The 20,022-nt window shown below is 41.4% G+C and overlaps 2 protein-coding genes across 4 annotated transcripts in view; one reads left to right on the top strand and one right to left on the bottom strand.

Moving 5' to 3' along the window:
* The window catches only part of man2b1 (mannosidase, alpha, class 2B, member 1), a 14,715-nt gene extending 12,420 nt beyond the window's left edge, over positions 1 to 2,295 (top strand). The window contains exons 22-23 of the mRNA XM_044016069.1: positions 706 to 808; positions 982 to 2,295. Coding sequence (XP_043872004.1) covers positions 706 to 808; positions 982 to 1,094 — 216 coding nt within the window. The 3' untranslated portion in view covers positions 1,095 to 2,295. The remainder of the gene's footprint in view (positions 1 to 705; positions 809 to 981) is intronic.
* A 1,006-nt stretch (positions 2,296 to 3,301) lies between these two features.
* Positions 3,302 to 18,594, bottom strand: trmt1 (tRNA methyltransferase 1). Of its 3 annotated transcripts, none has more exons than XM_044016073.1 (16): positions 18,564 to 18,594; positions 16,688 to 17,101; positions 16,248 to 16,437; positions 15,765 to 15,952; positions 15,367 to 15,482; positions 13,853 to 13,965; positions 6,533 to 6,681; positions 6,036 to 6,119; positions 5,818 to 5,887; positions 5,491 to 5,625; positions 5,296 to 5,381; positions 4,884 to 4,992; positions 4,722 to 4,798; positions 4,503 to 4,622; positions 4,192 to 4,309; positions 3,302 to 3,630 (listed from the first exon to the last, which is right to left on the bottom strand). In XM_044016073.1, exons 2-16 carry the CDS (start codon positions 17,086 to 17,088, stop codon positions 3,556 to 3,558), a joined length of 2,031 nt encoding a protein of 676 aa, XP_043872008.1. In that variant the 5' UTR covers positions 17,089 to 17,101; positions 18,564 to 18,594; the 3' UTR covers positions 3,302 to 3,555. The 3 variants fall into 3 exon arrangements, with proteins under 3 accessions (XP_043872008.1, XP_043872009.1, XP_043872005.1); XM_044016074.1 differs by having other exon boundaries at positions 16,688 to 17,011; positions 18,415 to 18,594; XM_044016070.1 differs by having other exon boundaries at positions 18,415 to 18,594.
* Positions 18,595 to 20,022: the final 1,428 nt, after the last annotated feature.

Below are 20,022 nucleotides of genomic sequence, written 5' to 3' on the forward strand. Positions count from 1 at the left end.
ATTCCATATAAATGCTTCTTAAACCCTTTTACACCGAGCGTGTCGCAGATGACACACAGAAAAACGCCCGTACGTCGTCTCTTAAATTTATTTTTTGGCCTGTTTTTGCTCATGGAGACAGGAACTCAAACAAATGTTATTTTAAATGTGTTGTATACTGTTCACATTTAGAATTTAACCGGCAAAATCTGGTGTTTGTGGACAACTGCAGTTGTTCTTCATTTTAAATTGTTAAAACACTATTTTAACATGCAGTAAAATTGTAAATAACTGCCGGATATTGAAAGTTATTCTGGAAAAATTGACATTTAGAGCAGCAACTAACAATTAATCGAGTAATCGTTTGGTTCATGAAAAAATGTTGATCAGAGTTTGTCAGACGTGGAAATGATGAGGTTCTCAAATGTCTTGTTTGTGTCCATAAACCAAAATGATTGAGTTTTAATGATTTCTTTGTTACGTGGAGCAAAGAAATGAAGAAAATATTCACATTTAAGAAGCAGAAACAATCACAAAGTGCTAGTTTTAATCATGAAAAAAAGCTTCAAAGCGATGAATTGATGATCAAAATAGTTGACGATTCATTTAGTAATCGATTATTGTTTCAGCTCTAGTTAAAATAAGAAAAAAAAAAGTCCAGACGGACATTTTGTGAGGCTTTAGGTGTTAAAGGGTTAATTTAATTCTTTAATTCTGTCTGTGCAGAAGCTGTTTTCCACTCTGGACGTCCTGGGCGTGTCTGAGCTGAACCTGTCGGCCAATCAGTGGAGAGATGAGATGACGCGTATGGCGTGGACGCCACAGACGGGTAAAACACACACACACATACACGAGCCTGGCACTGGAGGAAAAGCCACTGACTCCAGAAGGTGATGATGATGATGATGATGATGATGATGATGATGACGATGACGACGACGACACGAAGCAGGAGGGAGATAGAATGTGTCTCATTCTTTTGCACGTTTGTTTTTATTCCAGATAAAATGACGTCTCCGCCGCTGAAGACGTTCAGAGGCCACTCCTCCACGTGGGAGGTGACGCTGAAGCCGATGGAGATCAGAACGTTCCTGCTCAGAGTCAGCGTCAGATAGACGATCGCACTCGCTGAACTTTGAGACGGCACAAAAGAATCAGTGATTTTCCTGTGGCCTTCCTCCTCCTCTTCTTCTTCTTCTTCTTCTTCTTCTGTTTTTTTTTTTTCTGTTTGACGCTGAAGAAAAGGATGTATTATTTTCTTCTTGTGGAAAAATTAGATTTTTTTGTTCTCCTGCCATGAAATCAGATCACTGAGCTGTGGCCTGACGTAGCCGAGGCCGGAACGATGACGCAATCAAGGTAAATATTAGTAAAAAAAAAAAAAAGTGGTGAAAGTCGGTTGCCAGGTTTGTGCAAAAGTGTTTTTTTAAAAGACAAAATTGTAGCGTTAACTCCTCAATATTTGAGAAATGCATCTCTGATCAGACGCACTGACCACGCTCCTCTTCAGGTGTCACATTAAAGTCGACGTCAGCAGACGTCCTCTGACCAGCTGCAAGTTTCACACGGAGTGGATTTATAACATTAATGATTCTTTTATTCGTGGCTCAAATTTCATTTCAGGTTTCAGCTTCGATTCACTTCAGTTCCTCAACACCAGGGTTCTGCAACCTGTGGCTCTTCAAAAAATGTTTATCTTTATTGTCTTTCTTTCAAAGTAAACTTGTTTTTTTTAGGGATTGAGGCGATAAAATGAAAGTGGTTTAATATTTGTCCACTAAAATGAGACATTGAAAACGTCCCAGAACCCAAACTTGTGTTTGAAACATGAAGTGCACGTTAAGCAGGTTTTCTACTTTTTAGATTTCATAAATACAAAAAGTTTTATACATAGTATATCTATATAAAGCTTTATACCTGATGTTTTCGTCATTTTATGGAGGTTTTAAAGGTTTTTGTGGCTCCAGGTTACATTTAGTTGGGTGGAGAAGGGACAAAAATGTCTCTTAATCCTAAAGGTTGCAGATCCCTGCTCTACACTGACAACACATCCATCTGTACAGAGGTAAATGTGGTTCAAATAAGTTTTTGTATTCTTTGAATCTCTCAGGATGGATGTCTGAACAGACTCCGCCTCTTCGGATTCTCATTTTGAACATTTTGCTGAAGCTGCCTTTTTACTTACACTTTTAAAAAAGGACAAGAATAATTTTTCACATTCTGTAAATTCCTCTGCCGACATGTGATTATATCTGCAAATTATTTTTATACTGACGCTAGAGCAGCTGGTGATTAAATCTGTCTTTGTTTACAGTATTTATTTATTTTCCCTTCACTTTTCTCTAAGCGACGCCACAGTGAACGATCCGCATGCTCGACCTTATTTTTGACTGTGTTAAAGTAGAATTATGCAGGATTATTTACAACAGCTTTGGTGATGGTTAAATGTGTTGTTGTGGAGGAGATTAGTGCAGCTCCACTGCCCCCTACTGTCTGTTAGTGGTAAAACAAGCCTTTGCCAGATCAGGGCCAACGACCGAAGTAAGAAGAATTGCTTTACGGCAGCGTATTACTGCCACACGTCCAAAAAAAGTGCTCGGTATTAATTTATTATATTTATTACGTCTTGTCTCGAAATAACATGATAGTTTCTCGTTACAACGTAACAATGAGCACCGCACTTGGTTTGGTACGTCTGGCAACAATACGCTTCCGTAGCTACGATAACGTTATTTTGGACGTTCAACGCGGCGTGTGTTACGGCGGTGTCGTAAAAATATGTACTCCGAAACTGTAGGTGGCGCTGTGTACCACTCCAAGTAAAAAGTCATATCGCAAAAATACTGCGAAGGTTTAATTTCTGTAGAACATTTACAGATGTTTTTCATTTTAAAAAAGGTGGAAATTAAATTATACAACTGGTGTTAACTTTAAAAACCTTACCCATGATTCTTTCGATTGGAAGTAAGACGTGATTTGCTTGCAGTCTTTAGTCACCAGGAAAGCTAGAAAATGAGTGATATTTTCTGTGTTTGAGCTCCGTTTATGTCTTTCTATTGAGGGGACGTGTACGTGCTAACTACTAAGAATAACCACTAGGAGGCGACCTTTCACTCAGTGATTGGTCAAAGTCTGGAAACAGAGTCCAGAGGAGGTGCAGAAATCAGATCTCATGATTTAGGTTATGATCAATAACCCTGATACATTATGTATATGCAAGACATGTTCCCTACTCCAGCTTAAAGTATTTTGTATGAATTGTGACCACAAATAGAAAAGTGTGTAGGTGTTTAAAATGGACATAAACACTCAAAGAATAACATTTAAAGTCACAGCGAGGACTTTATTGGTGTTTGTGTAAACAAAAGTCCAAAAAAAACAAAAAAAAAACTTAAAATCTAAAGAAAACAAAAACTTTGGCATAAAACTAGAAATTTTCTGTACATTAACAGATTAACGACAGCAGTGGATCTTCCTCATTTTAATCCAGGCTGCACAAGATCGTTCAAAACCAACTTCCGTTAGGAGGAATTAAATTATTTGTTTTTAAAAATAAACTAAATGTGGTTGAATCATTTATTCCATTTTCTCCTCATTGGTCTGCTCCGGGTTGTGGGAGTAGCAGCATTTCTCTCCGTGTGTGCACGTTCCCTGTGGACAAAAAACAAAAAACAGGATTATTTTAAATCTAGATCTTGATCTCGGAATTTTAAAGTGGTCCAAGTCCTGAAAACACTGATTACACGACCATTAGTTACAGAAAATACTAGTTTTTAAAAGTTATTTTGATTTGGTGCTTTGTTTTCACAGCTGGTTGTGGATCACTTTCCAAAATAAAAGTCTCACTTTCTATTTGTGGGAATTAAACGGCAGGATTTTCTGTCCAGACTAAAACACAACCTCCAGTTTTCTGACTTTCTAAGTTTTGAATTTGAGGAAACATTTTTGGAAAAACAAAGAATCAGGACCGTGAGTTTCTGCCTTTACTTTGACAGAAGAGACCGAGTCACATTAACACTATTCATCCAGACTAAAAACACGGCGGGATTTTCAAGGTAAAAAAAAATCTAAAAACAACCAAGTTTTCCTAAATGAACCGGGATCAGCAGAACTGTGGAGAAGAAGTGAGGCGTCCTCATCTACAAAAACGTGAGTATCTGAAACCTTTCGGAACTCGATTTTTAATCTCTGTGAAATAAACTGCTTTTTAACCTGTCTGAACTTCTTGCAGGGAAAGTCTTTGAGCTGCGACGAGTCCGTGATCTGGTTCTTCCGCTTGTTCTGGAGCTTCTTCCTCTTGTCCTGCAAGTTTGTAGCGATGCCGCCACCACTGGAGGAGGAGGAGAGAACAGAAGAAGAGTTAGGACATTAGGATCAGTATGTATTGTTTTTTTTTTGTTCATTAATGTACATCAGCACCATAAGGCGACAGGCCTATTCTTGCGGAGTCGCACGCCGTACGGGTCAGTAGCAGCTTCCTGAGCGTGTGTGTGCGTGCGTACGTGTGTGTGTTTGTTACTAACTTGGATCTTGCGCGAGCTTTGGGTCCCCAGAACGCCTGAGGATTCTCCTGGAACCGGGTCAGGTGCCGTTTGCGGGACTGAGGGTTGGCGTCCTCCCTGATGGTGAAACAGGCTTCGAGTCTGCAGAACGCACAGATGTGTGTGTGTGTTTGTTAGAAACAAGTGTTTTGTACGTAAACGTGTTATTTTGGGGGATTACAGTTACTGCCGTGGTCTCACTTGGGCTCGGTGTTGAGGATCTTAAAGGCCGGGCTCGTCTCCGACAGTTTCTCCCTCTTCACAGGATTCGCCTTCTCCTGTGGCGAGAACCGATATTTTTTTGGGGGGGTGAATTCTGGGAGCTGGAGTTCAGTTCAGAATCCTGTTTGTTTGTTTATTTACCCAACATCGCATGATGTCCCAGAGGACGGCGGGAGGAGCGTCCGTCTTGATTGCGTTCTTACAGGCGTGGGAGAGGGAGACTCTGTGACCGGCGTGAAGAAGGGCAGACCTGCAGAGACAGGGAGGGAAAGTGTGTGTGTGTGTGTGTGTGTGTGTGTGTCTTCACAGCGGCACTTACAAGCCTGACATGTCGTTATTTTGTAGATATTTCCTGGAAAATAGTAGCACGTTTACAGGAAACTATTCTAAAAACGACACAGAAAAGGATTGAGAACTTTTTGCTTCGGCTCTGTGTGGACAGAGCATAACGGAGAGGGTTCAGAGTTCACTTGAACCCGTCGTAATTAAGTGTCTTTGTATCAAAAGGTTTTCACGACACTGCCACTGTGTGTGTGTGCGTGCGTGCGTTTACCTGAACTGGAGCAGGGGCGGAGTGTTGCAGTGTATCGTGCTGCTCAGACTTTCCACAGTGTAATAAAGAGGAACATCTTCCAGCTCCTGAAACATTACAATAATAATGATAACAATAATAATAATAGTAGTGTGTCAGACGTGCGGACAGGAAGCGGCAGCTGGAGACGTCAGACTCGCGTGTGAATGCACGTACCTCTGTCACCATGCTCAGAATGCCCTCGATGCGCTTGGACGTTCCAAATCGAGACGGGTTCCCCGACACAGCGGACAGAACCTTTTGGACGAACGCGGCGTCGTGGATAGGCTCCGCCCACACGGGACCGCCCATCTACAGAGAGGACACAGGAGAGGCTTTAGCTCCTCGTGGAGTGCGTTTGCACAGAATTACCCAGCTGGCGTCAGCCTGTTTTTAAGTGCATTTCCTGATTTTGCATAATTGGCTCGGCCGTCCTAATGAATGAAAAGTCAGTACAGTGTCCAGAGAAGACCGTGTGTGTGTGTGTGTGTGTGTGTTAGTGACCTGATGTCTCTGTCCACAGTGGTCACACTCCGCTCCGACTGGAGGTCCAGTGGCAGCAGAATACTTCATACTGAAATGACATTAAATAATTCAGTTAGCAGCAGAGTGGCTAATGTAGCTTCATCAAGTTTGAATGAATCCAAGCCCGCTCCTCTGAGTGTGAGGGCTTTATTTAAAGTTGCAGAACATCAGTTGTACAGGTGTGTGTGACGTCTTACTGTTTCCCATTGACCGTTCTCTTGCCCATTCTCTGCAAGTGGAAAGAGCCGCAGCCGACGCAGTTGTAGACCAGAGCCTGTTTACTGCAGCACAGGATTAAACAGTTCAGCCACTGAACAATCAATGCAGCCTTATTTATCCATGTGTAGCCACTACTACTACTACCATTAATAATAAGATAGAAGACATGGACTTAATTATATTTAGAGATACAGTTCTACACGTAATCACTGACGTGTGTCAGATTGCTCCTTTTCTCATTTAAATTACACTTTAAGTCATTTTATACATGTGGTTTTAATTAGTTATTATTATTTTATTGATGATAATAATAATAATAATAATAACAATAATAATAATAAGTGAAGTCATCTTATAACTAGAGCTCTAACAAACAATTATTTTCAATTCGTTAAAAATCGTCGAAATGATTGTTCTCGAATGTCTTTTTTTTTTTTGTCCACGGAGCAAAACGTGCGTGTGCGTGTGCGCGTACCTGGCTGAGTTTTTGACTTTAACCTGTCCCGTGAAGACTCGAACAAAGACTCGAATGTAGAAGTCAACGCTGACCGACAGCAGGGGCTGAATGTATCGCTGGTAAACTCCTGCTCTCTGGTCCAAACTGTGGAGGATGATTCGAAGAGCCTACACACACACACACACACACACACACATTACACAAGGTTCAGCCAGCGTGTGTGCACAACAGGAATATGTTAATGTGCATATTCATGACACCGTGTTTCGTATCTGTAATTTAATAACCTGAAATACAGTTAGAACTTTGAGCCAGGGTCGATGAGTGAGATACTGTGTTCACTACAGTGGGACAAAGTTACTGAAAACACATAACGTCTCTAGTCCAGGAGTCGTTTAGTATTAAAAGAGCCATTTTTGTTCCTTCTCCACCCAAATAAATTTAATCCGGAGCCTATTTGATCCAGAAAATAAAGATAACATCATGTAAAAAGTTTTTTGATCGATACCGTTTTACTGTTTTTATATAGTGTTGTTCATGCTTGAGAAAACCAGCTTAATGTGAACTTCACGTACAAATGTCTCTCCACATTTCCACGTACGGGACGTTTTCGGTATCGCATCTTAACGAAGACACGCAGACCCAATGTCTGAACCGAATCCTGGCCGGATGTAGGACCCCATTCTTTACTGGGAGAGGCAGACGTTGGCGTTTCCAAAACCTCTAACCAAATGGCTTAAACCCCCGCCCCCCAACACGGTTGAACGAATACTGCTCTTAAATAAATAACAAACATGACATCACAAGAGATCAAAGGACAAAGGCCGTTGAAACTACAGGCACAAGAGAGGCGAGGCAGAAAATCGATATTACGGTTTCCAACTGCCGTAAAACACCAGGAACAACTTCACATCCACCCCTGAGTTTGTGGTGGAAGTGAAGCAGCAGGAGCAGCAGCTTTGTCTGTAATGGATCCAAAGGGAGATGGACCACACAACGGAAGAAACTGTAATTATTATTTGCCTTATTATTATTATTATGATAGTTTTTCCCCAAATACTAAAGTCAAAGTGTTTCACAGTTTATATAAATGTTAACCACAAGATCTGATTTGCAGGTCCATGTTGGTACATTTTCCCAAACGGGTATCTGCCGCCGGCGAATCAACTGACCGATCGGCAGATTGCTTCACTGGAATACTACGTGCGATTGGGCTGCAACGACCAGGAGGTTAGGCAGATGAGGAGGTTTTTGCAAGATCTAAGACAGCTGCGTTCGATGCGCCGATTCCACCAGCAACAAGAGCAACGCGAGCGAAGGCTGTGACAGAGCCAGGAACGCCGGCGGTGGGACGCCGTCGAGGGGTTAAGACGAGAAACCGGGGATATTGTTGTTCAGCTGTGGAGCTTCTGCTCCGTTTTACACAGGTTTCAACTTTGAAAATACCGTAACATACATTCAAATATTCCCTTGTACTCAACTAAACACCAGGATTCTTCAACATGAAGCCCTGGGTATATTTCACAATTAAAGCCTTGTTAGCAAAAAAAACCAAAAACAATAATGAGATAACTCTGTGTTTTCCATTACTTCATAGTACCTCCTCGACATGGGCGGGGTCGTCATAGCTTGTCGTCTTAAAACACGACACAAATGCACACTAGTGATGGACAAAGCAGTTATTGTCGATGTACTGAATCATTAGAATCAGTTATTTTAAAAAGTCCCGGGAACGCCTTGGGATCCCCCCTCTCAAAAGGAGTTGGCTGGGAGAAGACGGTCTGGGCTTCCTTGATAAGGCTGCTGCCGGAAGACAACAGAACATTCCCATTACGCCGATTCGGAGAGTGACTTTAGCAGGGAACGTCTCGCGTTTGCTCGCAGCGGTCGCCGATGGCCCCGCCCCCCGCCCGCTGCCTCACTCGAGTCGCAGCAGAGCTCAGCTCAGCTGAACTGTGAGATGAACAAATCGTTTCAGTGAGTGATTCCGTTCCGTTCGTTCACCCGAGCGTTCGCGAACGTTGTCTTCTGACTCCAACTCCGACGATGATGATCCGGACGTGGAACATGTGCACCCCCTCTTCCTCCTCCATGGTCCTTTGAGAATGCAGATCTTCATCGTCGGCAGCACTTGCATCCCATGTGCATCCAAAAGTCAAGAAAGGAGATCTCGTGCTACTCATTTATACTCCGGTGAAGAAGAAACCTGAGGCCCATGGCTTCACCAAAAGTGAATCAGGCCATTGACTGAAGTAGTCTCCCTTTACCTTTGCTTTGAGTTTGTTGGACTGTATTGAGAAATGAATAATGCGTTCCATACCATGTGGGCGTGTAACGTTACACTGAAAAGCACTACAGTGCCGTCTAATGAGTATTTTGAAAGACGCCGTCTCTTTACAGCTATCGTTTTCCATTGGTAATCTGCGATCACATGGTTAGGGTATTAGTCAGGTTTGTTTTTGTTGTTTGCATGACAATGTGCTCCACAGCATTCTTTGTTCACGTCATCGCATCCGCTGATGTCGAGCCTTGGAGAGCTTTTGCTCGTAAGTTTATGTTGCATCGCTTACAGGTAAGCGCTGACGAATGTTACGTTGTTTTATTTTGTATTTGTGAAGATTGATTTATAGATTCACGTGTTTTTCACATGCAAGTACAGCTGTCTGTGTCCATTGTTGTAGTGGGCAACGATTAACCATTACTACACTCATTTTACTGTATTTATTTTCAGTGTCACAGATTTTTTGGAATTGCAAGGAAGCAACTTGACAAAGATTAACAAGTGAACAGCCTCCAAGTCATCATTAACCCTTTCAGTGCCTAGCATATCTGTTTGTCTACATATGTACGGGATAAAATACCCCCAGAGGCCAGTTAGTATAGATGTTTGGTGTGAAAATGCATAATGGCTACAAAAGTTTTAAGTTTTTTTTGTTGATAGCAGCAAAAGTGAAAGGGAAGGTCTACAAGACGGTAGTAAGGCCCGTAATGATGTGTGGGCTTGGAGACAGTGGCACGGTCTTAAAGACAAGAGGAGCAGGACGTGAAGATGCTGAGCATTTCATTGGGCGTGACCAATGGAAATATTTGGAAATATTGGACGAAGGATGTTGAAGGAGCTGCTGGGCAGGAGGAAAAGAAGGAGACCCTAGAGAAGGTTCATGGATGTTGTGAAGGAAAACATGAATAAGTCAAGATGGAGGCAGATGATCCGCTAAGGCAACCATGAAGGCGGAAGAGATCAGGCAACGTCAACGAGGATCGACTCACTCTTATGATGACATCACACGTGACAGTGGGTCTTATGACATCACAAGAGATAAAAGGACAAAGACAACTATGACGACAGTAATGCAACATCATGGCATCGAGCTGCCATTAAACCCACAGAAGAAGAAGAACTACCTGCAGCTCTCTCCATTAAACACCACCAGAGGAAGCCCCAAAAGGAAAGTGATGGTTAAGTGTAACTAATATAACATTACATACGTGCCACCAGCTGTTCAACTCAACTATCGCTCAGCCATAAGAGAGTGGCGAAGAAGAGAAGCTCCTCGCTCTCTGCTACAACAGACAACGGCAGTTTGCCCGAGAAGTTAACATGAATCAGGGAGATGGACCACACAACGGTAGAAATTGTAATTATTCTTTTTATTACTCTCCAGTTTTCCAAATACTACTTTTATGTCAACTAAATTTACAGTTTTTAATTCTATGAGCGGTAACCAACGTCTGACTTGCAGGTCCATGTTGGTATATTTCACCGAGGGGAACTATGCCACCGGCGAATCAGCTGACCAATCGGCAGATTGTTGTATTGGAGTATTACGTGCAATTGGGAAGAAGTGAAGACGACATTAGGGACATGAGAATGTTTTTGCAAAATATAGGTCAGCTAAGACTAGTGATACGACTTCAGGAAGGCGCATCGGCGGAGCGGGAAACCATTCCAACGCTGAGATAAGACGAGGCATTGAGGATCTGAGAATGGATTTCATCAGCGGGTGTGTGCGGATAATTGAAGACGTGAAATATACGTTTCATGCGTGAGGGAGGTGGAAAAGTTTGCAACGAGCGCAGAGAAAAGTTGATGCCACTGAAACCTAAACTCCAGCCTACACATTTCACTGCACTGGGAAAATGGCAGAAATGGCGGACGATTAGGGAATGACAACATTCATCATCACCACCACAAAAATAGAAGGGAGGCACTTCGTATCAACGGCGAAGGCAGTCTTTAAATTGGGCCTTCTGGGTGTCTTGAACTACTGTTTCACCTACTGATCATCTCTCCAAAGAGGCTGTTCACATGCTGTGTCTTTTGCGTGCACACATACATTATTTTAAATGGAGACACAGTAGTGATTAGCACGATTGCAAGAGCGAGTGAATGGTTGTTCGTCTCATGTTTGTCCCCGCAATGGATTGGTGACCTGTCCAGGGTGCACCCAGCCAGCCTTTCACCCCACGTCAGCAGCAATTAGCTCCAACTCCCCCCGAAACCCTTATGCGCAAACTAAACTGTTGTGACACACATACTTTGCATCTCTGAAACTTCAAGATCTAGTTGAAGCTCCTGAATCAGTCAGTGCTGCACTGATAATCCATCATCCACACTGCCATCTTGGTTAAAAAAAGACAACAACCTGTGGCTTATTCCAATCATTTTTCACCCCCCTTTTCATGCTACATGTGAATGGTTCCTTTTATTTGTTTAACGGCACTGAAAGGAAACACATAATGCATTTTTCTTGAACTTCATTAATTGGGTTAAAATTTCCGATACATTTTAATCATGTATTATTGATAGTGACTGACCATGGTAGGGTTGGATTTGGTCGTAAAAGCTCTAGCATTATTTTGATTAGGTTATGTTAAGAATATTTAGGTTGGTTTCAAATATAAAGTAGCCAGCTTTGTGCATACACACACACTGGGCATGAGTATTTGATTATTGTGACTACTCTTAATGTATTAAAAGCATAACAAAAAATTTGCATGTCTAAAGAGAAAAAAAATTAAAAAAAACTTTCTACTCCAGTGACGACCTAATTTGTGCTGCATCTATAATCACAAGGTGGCAGCAACAGCAAGCATTTATTCAGGGTTTGAGTAGCGACACATTACTGCTAACGTTGATATTATTCTCATCCACCCTTCGTCTACTGCTTACTCTGAGGGTCACATGAGGAGCTGGAACCAATCCCAGATGGCGTTTGGGGCAAGAGGCATGATGTCACACCATGGACGAGATGTGGAGGATGACAGTGATCATGGTAATTGTCATTAATTTTGATTGTCACCCACCTCCCCCTTGCTAACCAACACCCTTCCCTTCCCCCTCCCCTCTCTCCTACCCCAACCAATCGAGGCTCTGATTCCGGTTCTGTCAGAGATGTTTTCCTGTTAAAAGTGAGGGTTTTTTTTTTCCTCTCCACTGTTGCCAAGATTTCTTGAATGCATCTTGAAGCTGCTCCTCGAAGATTAACACACTAGAGACCTTGCAGAAGTGACTAAATTTACCAGGGTCTGTGAATGCATCTCATTAGTTGCTCCTCACACTGTGAACCCTGCACAGGTGTTTAGAATATTCAAATAAAAAAATGTTTGTAAGAAATGCCCATCCCTCCCTACACGTGGCAAACAATGAATCAATTCATAACATTATCACCTGGAGAGATTGATTCAGCTGCTCAGACTCGCTCAGCATTGTTCATCATAAATATCATCACACACACAGTTTGTTAACCTTAGGCCAGAATCCATGAGGTCATGGTTTGTGCTTCGTACACATGAACACAGGATTAAGGCGTACACATGGGAGACATGTCTGTGCATGTGCTGCAAGACACTTTTTTAAATACATTTTTCATTCAGGGTGTGAATCTGTTTCACACCACGTGCATGTGCGGTGCATCTCTTCACGTTCACGCACACTGCCCGCCCCGAGGCCTCTCGCCTATTTTTACCACGAGTGCTGGTGGAAATAATCTTCACAGTTTCAGGGCCTATATCTGCCGCCTATGTCACACACACGGCACGTAATGTTTTTGGTTTTTTTTAAAGTAAAGGCATTCTTGATTCTTGCTGCACACACATTTAGTGTGGAAACTGTAAATATAAAGTGAAGTCTGTCTGACGCACACCACGCTGTGCTGCCTTTGACTTTGGCAGTTAAAAAAAACCCCAGAAAGTAGCACAATCTCTTCCTAGCCCAATATTGCAATGTATTAACTTTGCAAAGCTCGTCTAACAATTCAGAGACAATTGTTTTCTCATTTCATAATGTCTTCAAGCTCCAGTGTGGAACTTCTGTCAGCCCTATGAGCAACTGAGTAATTACAAAAACACTGCCAGCGTTCCTGGGTGCTTTCTCACCAACCTCCACCCCCATGAAACTGCTAAACATCCATTTTGCGAAACATGCGAAACGTTTCGTAGGTGCTTCTCGTCATTGATCGTTTGTAGCACGCCTTGCTTTACTCGTGCTATGTCGCCGTTGTACTTCCAATAAATTGCAAAGTATTTAAAAAAAATCTATTCTTTAATTATGTTTTAAACACATACTGACCTACAGTACTCGCTTTAGTGGGGACAAATGTCTGTGAATGTTTGTACATGATATTAACGTAAATATGGTATCAAATCACTTGTAGAGAAGTTTCACACACAGCTCTCATTTCCTCATCTTAAGGTATTTTAAATAAAGTGACAGAGCTTTTCTGCCAGCTAACAACCCAAGAGCAGTAGTGTGGGAGCCGTTATTCACAAGCGAACAACAGGTAAACTGTGCTGAAAAAGCTCGCTGAGGGTTTTTATTATTGTTACAGCATTTGCGGAGTTATGCCGAACTGTGGCGTGTCACTGAGCCACATTTTTAAGACACTTAAAGAATCCTCAAGAGAAGACTGGAGGGAAAGTTTTTAGTCTTCACTCCATAATTCTTTACTCCACACTTGTCTTTTTTTAATGTTTTCAGTCACTATTTTCTATCACATAATGTGAAAAGAAGACCCTCTGTATTCACTTTGCAGGGACTAGTTTTAAAGTTGCCCGCTGCAGCTTTTTAGGGCTTCAGACAAATTATTTAAACTCATAAGCGTCAAGTTTCACGAGCATAGCCAGCCTTGCAAGAGTTGCTGGTAAGCAAAGTGAGTCTCCCCGATCCATGACCCTTTCACAAAGGTTTTGAGACGCGGTGAGAAAGTAACTGATTCATCAACATGAAAAGACAGGCCATCGATTGGCTCATAGTGGATTTACGGTAGATGATCATCTATGTTTTTTACTTTGTTATAACTCATTTGTACAGGTCTGTTTGTGTGTCTGTGCACTCACCATCTCATGACAGTATTTAGCTTTGATGGAGATGGAGCCGTACTTGCTGTAGCAGGTCTCTCCGCTGTTTCCAGCCATGACGGCCATGTCTGTACATGTTACACACAACAGGCCTAACAGACAGAGTCAGAGAGAGAGAGAGAGAGAGAGAGAGTGGGCAAAGAGAACAAAGAACAACTTTTTCATATCGGGACATTTTTGTGACTCATTTTCATCTAAAGCAGACTTATTTTCCAAGACTCCTAAAAAAGAATCAACGAAACAAAAGACATTTGTAGTCATTTATATTCAAATGTTATATATTCAAGGAGGGTTTCAGTTTTTTTTGAAGCATAATGCATGTTGTAATGACACATAGGCCCTTTTTAAACCCCCCTCCCTCTTAAACCAGTAGCAAGTGAGTTAACAAACACTACACTAGGGCCGTCCTATTTCCTATCGAATATATTCAGATATTTCTCCCCCCCACAACAGTTGCTTGTCTGTGATTGCACCTGTATTTTGACCTCTGTTTTTTTTAAGGTTGAAGTTGGAACTAACCTTCCCACCCAAGTTCAAATAGAGATCTGAATTTTGGATAAAAACTGACAGCTGAAGCCTACACCGATGTGCAAAGCTGTCATTATTCTTGTTGGTCAAGTTTAAAAGCAGTATGTATTATATTATCTATTATACTATATGTACACATACCCTATGTTTATAGGAAATAATTAAATACACATATCCTTCTCATCTCCAGAGACAAGGAAGACACTTCAGAACCTCTGTTATTATCAAAGGTATACACCACTCTGACCACAAACTTGGCAACCTAATCGTAGGAGCCATGTCTCATTTTAATTCGTGAGTTTCCCCCCCAACCACTAGGGGGTTGTATTTAAATTCTGACACCAGCCCAGGGTCATGCTGGGTTATTTTGAGGTCACCTGTCATTACACTCAGGTGTTGCTGATTGCAAGGAGCAAACAGTTTGAATTTTGCTCGGGTTTAAGTTTCATAATGGAAATGGAAAATAGGTGGAGACGCATTTCAGACGCTAAGGAAGAACCTGGTCGTGATTTATAGTTGAGTGCATATAAATAAAAAAATGTTGCAAATGTTTAAATGCTTGGTATGAAAACATTAGGTAAGTAAGAGACGCAAGGAAAAACAGATTTTAGCCATCTAGCAAACACATCTACTTGTGCCTAAATCTACATGTATGTTGTTTCATCATCATTAAGAAAATGTGTGGTTTTTTTGCATGCAGGGACAAAGGAGCTGCTGGTCGACTGCTTCTTCGTTTGGTAAGTTTGTGTTACTTGGGTAAATTCAAACAAAGAAATTAAAGCAGTGGATAGAAAAACTCCAGTGTGATGTCTTGTAAAATCAATGATTTTTCTCTATGGACTTTGGTGCTGGGATTGAATTTCAATATCCCAAAAATTAGATGTGTCCACAGTTAATAATGAATTCTGCTCCTGCACCTGATGGACTGATTGATAAACAGATGATTGGCGGACTGAACTAGTTACCTCCTTCACTGACGGCCTGTACGGCAGCGTCCAGAAAACAGGAGGGGCTACCGTAGGGATCCAGATCGATGACATCGTAGCGATCCTTCTTCCCTCGCATTTCGTACATCAGCATACTGTGGGGGAAAAAGTTGAGATTTAGAGTTAACAGTTAATCGTTTAAGGATAAAACGAGCAGATTAATTCTAGGCAGAAAGGAGGAGAAGAAAGTAAAGAGAGGCATGACAGAAAGAGGACAGAAGGAGATAAGAGGAACAAACAGAACAAGGAGGTCAGAGGTGAAGCGTGGAGATGAATGACAATGAGAAGACAGAATACAATTGAAGGAGAGGCAAACACGATACAAAAATCAGTGAAGCAGATAAATAACAGTGGCAGAGCTTGCCGAGTCATCACACCTGGCATCCCTGCAGCTGGCCTGGAGCAGGTTGCTGACTCCGTTGTACTGGGCATTACGAGCGATCAGGGCCGCGGCCTTGGTGGAGAAGTCGTTGGCAGTGACGCTCTTTAGGCCCGGGACTTCCAGAGCAAAGCGCACAGAGCGCAGACCAGATGCTGCCAGACCCTCCAGGACATGAATACCACGCTGAAACCAAGGGAGTGATGGAACAAACTTAAAAGTGGTGTGGACGAATACAGAATTTCAGTTTTGAAGTAGCACTGACCAGGCCCCCAACTGGGTTGCCGTGGCTACTGTAGTATGGAATTTCATCTCCCTTTGATCTGTGCATGGCAGATCAAGTGTTTTGTCCCTATTTAAAATGGGTGAGGGGGGTATAAATATCAGAAAAAGATGAAGACGAAGAAAAAAGAAAACACTCGTCCATACTCGCACAAAAAACCCAATATCTGAAAAATGTAACAATATCAGTCCCACGTACATCACATTTCTCCCCCACTGTTGCCGTTATAGACTGCTCCTCTGCTCCGTTCTTCTCCTCCACCTGTGCGTCGGCCTCGTTTGTTTCCTCCGACAGAGACACCACCACTCTGTCTTTCTCTCCAGGCACCACCACCTTCACCCCGCGCTGAGCCATCAAATCTCTGGCAAACTCTGTGATCACCGCACATCTGGGGAGGAAAAGAGGAAGGAATCATTTCATGCAATTTTTATCTATCTACAAATGTTTTTGTAGGTACTTCTTTAGGTTCAGTATGTGTACCTAATAATATATGTACCTAATATATGTGTTGAGGCCCACCTGCTTCAAGGTCGGACACGCGTGTCCAGAAATGGACTTAATTATGATTATAACAACTGGAAAGTTCCCGTTTATTCTGATAATGGAACGGTTTTCGCCACCACCATCAGTGTACTTACGTCAGATCTCTATTAAACTCCTGCACTGGGTTGTAAAACACCTCATTTGCACTGGGAAACAAGATGGCCGCCTTCCCCTCCTTGACCACTGTCTCCCCCGGTAAAAGACCCACAGGAGGCGTCGTCATCGTCTTCTCGTCCGATGGCGTGTCTGACGTAGCTGGACTCAAATCCTCAGCTAAGGGTCCAGTAGTCGTAGGTGAGGGGTCGGTAACGGGGACCGCTGTCTCCTGAGAGTCTTTCACAGGCTCCATAGTTTTCAATGTCCTGCTGAAAGCAGCAGCAGTACAAGCAGTGCCGCGTAGTTTCCACTGAAATATCTGTCTGACAAAGGAGGTGTGAGAGAAATACAGGTGACTGGAGGTGATGAGGGGCACCAGCCGAGCTGTTCGCACCAACATGTAGGGACGGTGCCTGGTAAAATACAGATAAAATGCAGTAATGGTATTAAAAAACCTTGATAGAATCTCAACAAAAAACCCTAATATGTACATATTATCTATTCAGGGGTGGAGGAGGAAAACAGGAAGAAGGAAACTGTTAAGTATGTGGAATAGTGAAGTGGACACCACGTTCACAGAGCTATATATTATTTATTTATGATAATACACAGTGCTTAACGACACAAGACCATTTTAGTCTAATATGGTTTAGGGTAAGTTGCTATTAAAGCTGGTATACTGAACATTTAAGTTTCTCTCTCTTTTTGCATTGTTAAAAACACATTTGGGAATGATAGAAAAGCTGGTGGACTTTAAAATCAGTGCAGCAGTGGCATCCTGAGAGTTCTGGTATTGGGCTATATTTGGGCTGAGATTAGGGCCAACAGTCACGCAGACCTGGCAACCCTGTTTAGCCGATGAATAAATTGACTGTGGGATAATGACAGAGAGGAATTCTTGGCTGAATTTAAAAAATAAATAAATCAAGCACTGGAAAATTATTAGTGAGTAAGTTAAAGCATTTGTGACTTGACCCATTTTGACTGATACATTAAAATGTTATTTTGTAATTTGTCCCCTTGTCCTTTTTGCATGTCACAAGAAAGAACCCCAACCTTGCTATTAAAGTAACTAAGTAACTTTTACTGAGTACATTTTAAAACAAGCTACTTTTTTACTTTAACGGAGTACAGTTTTAGACCAGCACTTTCACTTGGACTTAAGTCTAATTTTATCAAAATAGTGGTACTTTTACTTGAGTAGAATATTTCAGCACACACGCACAATAGCAACTACTTTGGAAAATAGTCATCAGTCGGAGAGAGTTTTACATAAAAAATCTGTGTATTTGCTCCTTAATGACAATGAAGTGAATAACTTTGGTTTAAGGACAATAACAGTCTGAGGACTGAGTAATTAACGAAACTTCCTGCATTTATAGACGACAGAACTAATGAACTAACTCAGTGATACAGATGTCATGAAAAGAATCTTTGTCCACTTGTAAAGTATTAATGTATTCATTATAACGATGTTGTCATTAAAGTGAGCCATGTGAGTTCCCCTGCGATTCCCTATGTTTAAACTAAAGCTCTAATTAACTTTTTTTTTGCTATTTTTCAACAATAACAATACGTCTGTGTAGCAGCCATGGCAATGGAAGAAAAAGTATTATTGGATATATTAATGACTAAATTAAATCAGACTTCAGGGGGAAAAAAAACTCCCCTAAATCTTCTGCAATATTAGTTAGCATATTTGCTAGCTGAGATAAAGATACGTTACCTTTAATTTCTCCACCTGTCGGACGCTCCTATTAGAGTATAGTGTATATAATTTCCCCGAGTGTAATTCAGGTAGTCACAGAATGAGAGAGTGAGTCTCCTCGACGCTGCGACGCAGAGAGTTCCCACTTTACTCACTCACTCACTCACGTTAGCTCAGGGACGCGGCCATGCTTTTCGAGGCGCCTCTACGGATGCCTGCTGCGGACCAAAAAGACGAACGCGAACTGCGTCCCGCTGCTCCCCCACAGGCGGGGCCGTGTAAGTTCAGTTCAGTTGAGTTCAGTTGAGGGAGTCGGTGTGACGTCAGGACATGGTGAGTGGATATGAGTAAGCAGTGGTCCACTTCAAAACATGGAAAACACAGCATGAATAATATAATTTAATCTCACTGTGTCTGTAGTCAGCAATGCATTATAGTGAGAACATTAAACGAAGCATTCAAAAAAACCTTTAGGCTGCTTTTTTTCCGTTACTATAAAAGTGATTTTTTTTCGTTCCATTTTCACCAACTATAGAAACAAACCTAAGCAAAAAGTATTAAAACATTTTAAAAAAAATCGAGATTGAATTTGTGAAAATTTGAATTTTTATGAACAAAAATACTTTTTCTGACTTCTACACAATTATCACTCCTCCCACTTTAAAAAAATATATGTGATATGAAATTAATCATAATTTTGAATCAACAACACATAATAAGATGAAAAAAGGGCATTTTGTAAAAGCCTGATGATGTGACCTACCCTTAAGATGTCCATATAAGGAGTTGTGTATTATTCCCACTGCTGAACAGCTTTATATTTGGGTCTTTATGGCAGTAATGTGATGCTAAATAGACTGTTTGCTGTTGCTTGTACAATGACATCTGTCAACTGTACAGATATTGGGACAGAAACTAACTGAAACTGAGTTGCATGTTTATCGAACTAAAGTTGTAGCGAAAATGTGCTTATGTTTTCGTCTTTGTAAATGAATTTCATACATAATCTTTTTGGGTTCATGTGAAGTGTATTTATTTCTTCTTTGTTGTTTTCGGGGGTTTTTTTGCTCATATTTTCCTCAGATTAAGAGATTGAGACTCCTGGCTCACAAACAATGTGATGTGTCTTATGAGGGTTATTGTCTTTAGTCTGTTGGCTATTTAATTTTTACCTCCAACCTCATTTTGCACTTCAGGTTACTTCAAATACTGTAGACTGTTATACAGTATTTGATTCAGGGACGGTTGTTCATCTGCCCTAATACATTTTTAAAACGGCATCTACTCTATATTACAAACACTGAAACTAATGAACACTAAGCATTTACAAACAATAACAACTAGTAATTAAAAGTAATTCAAATGAACTAATTTTAAAAACAAAACTATGATAACAGCACACAGGAGTGGCTGAGCCACTGCTGTCTTTTTTTTAGTAAAGTTCAAATGTGTTACTTAGTGACTTGAGTGCTTGAAATCCTTTGCTTGTGTTTTCCTAAGTGACACAAATCGTCTTTTTCCTTGTGTCTTTACTGTGAGAGACTGTCCAGCTGTTTCCTGGCAGATGTCAGTATACCTCACTGAGCCATGCTTAATCTCTTTATTTTAGTTTTTTTACTTAACTGT

This window comes from Solea senegalensis, unplaced genomic scaffold (genome assembly GCF_019176455.1).
Source record: "Solea senegalensis isolate Sse05_10M unplaced genomic scaffold, IFAPA_SoseM_1 scf7180000014119, whole genome shotgun sequence".
Lineage (NCBI taxonomy): Eukaryota > Metazoa > Chordata > Actinopteri > Pleuronectiformes > Soleidae > Solea > Solea senegalensis.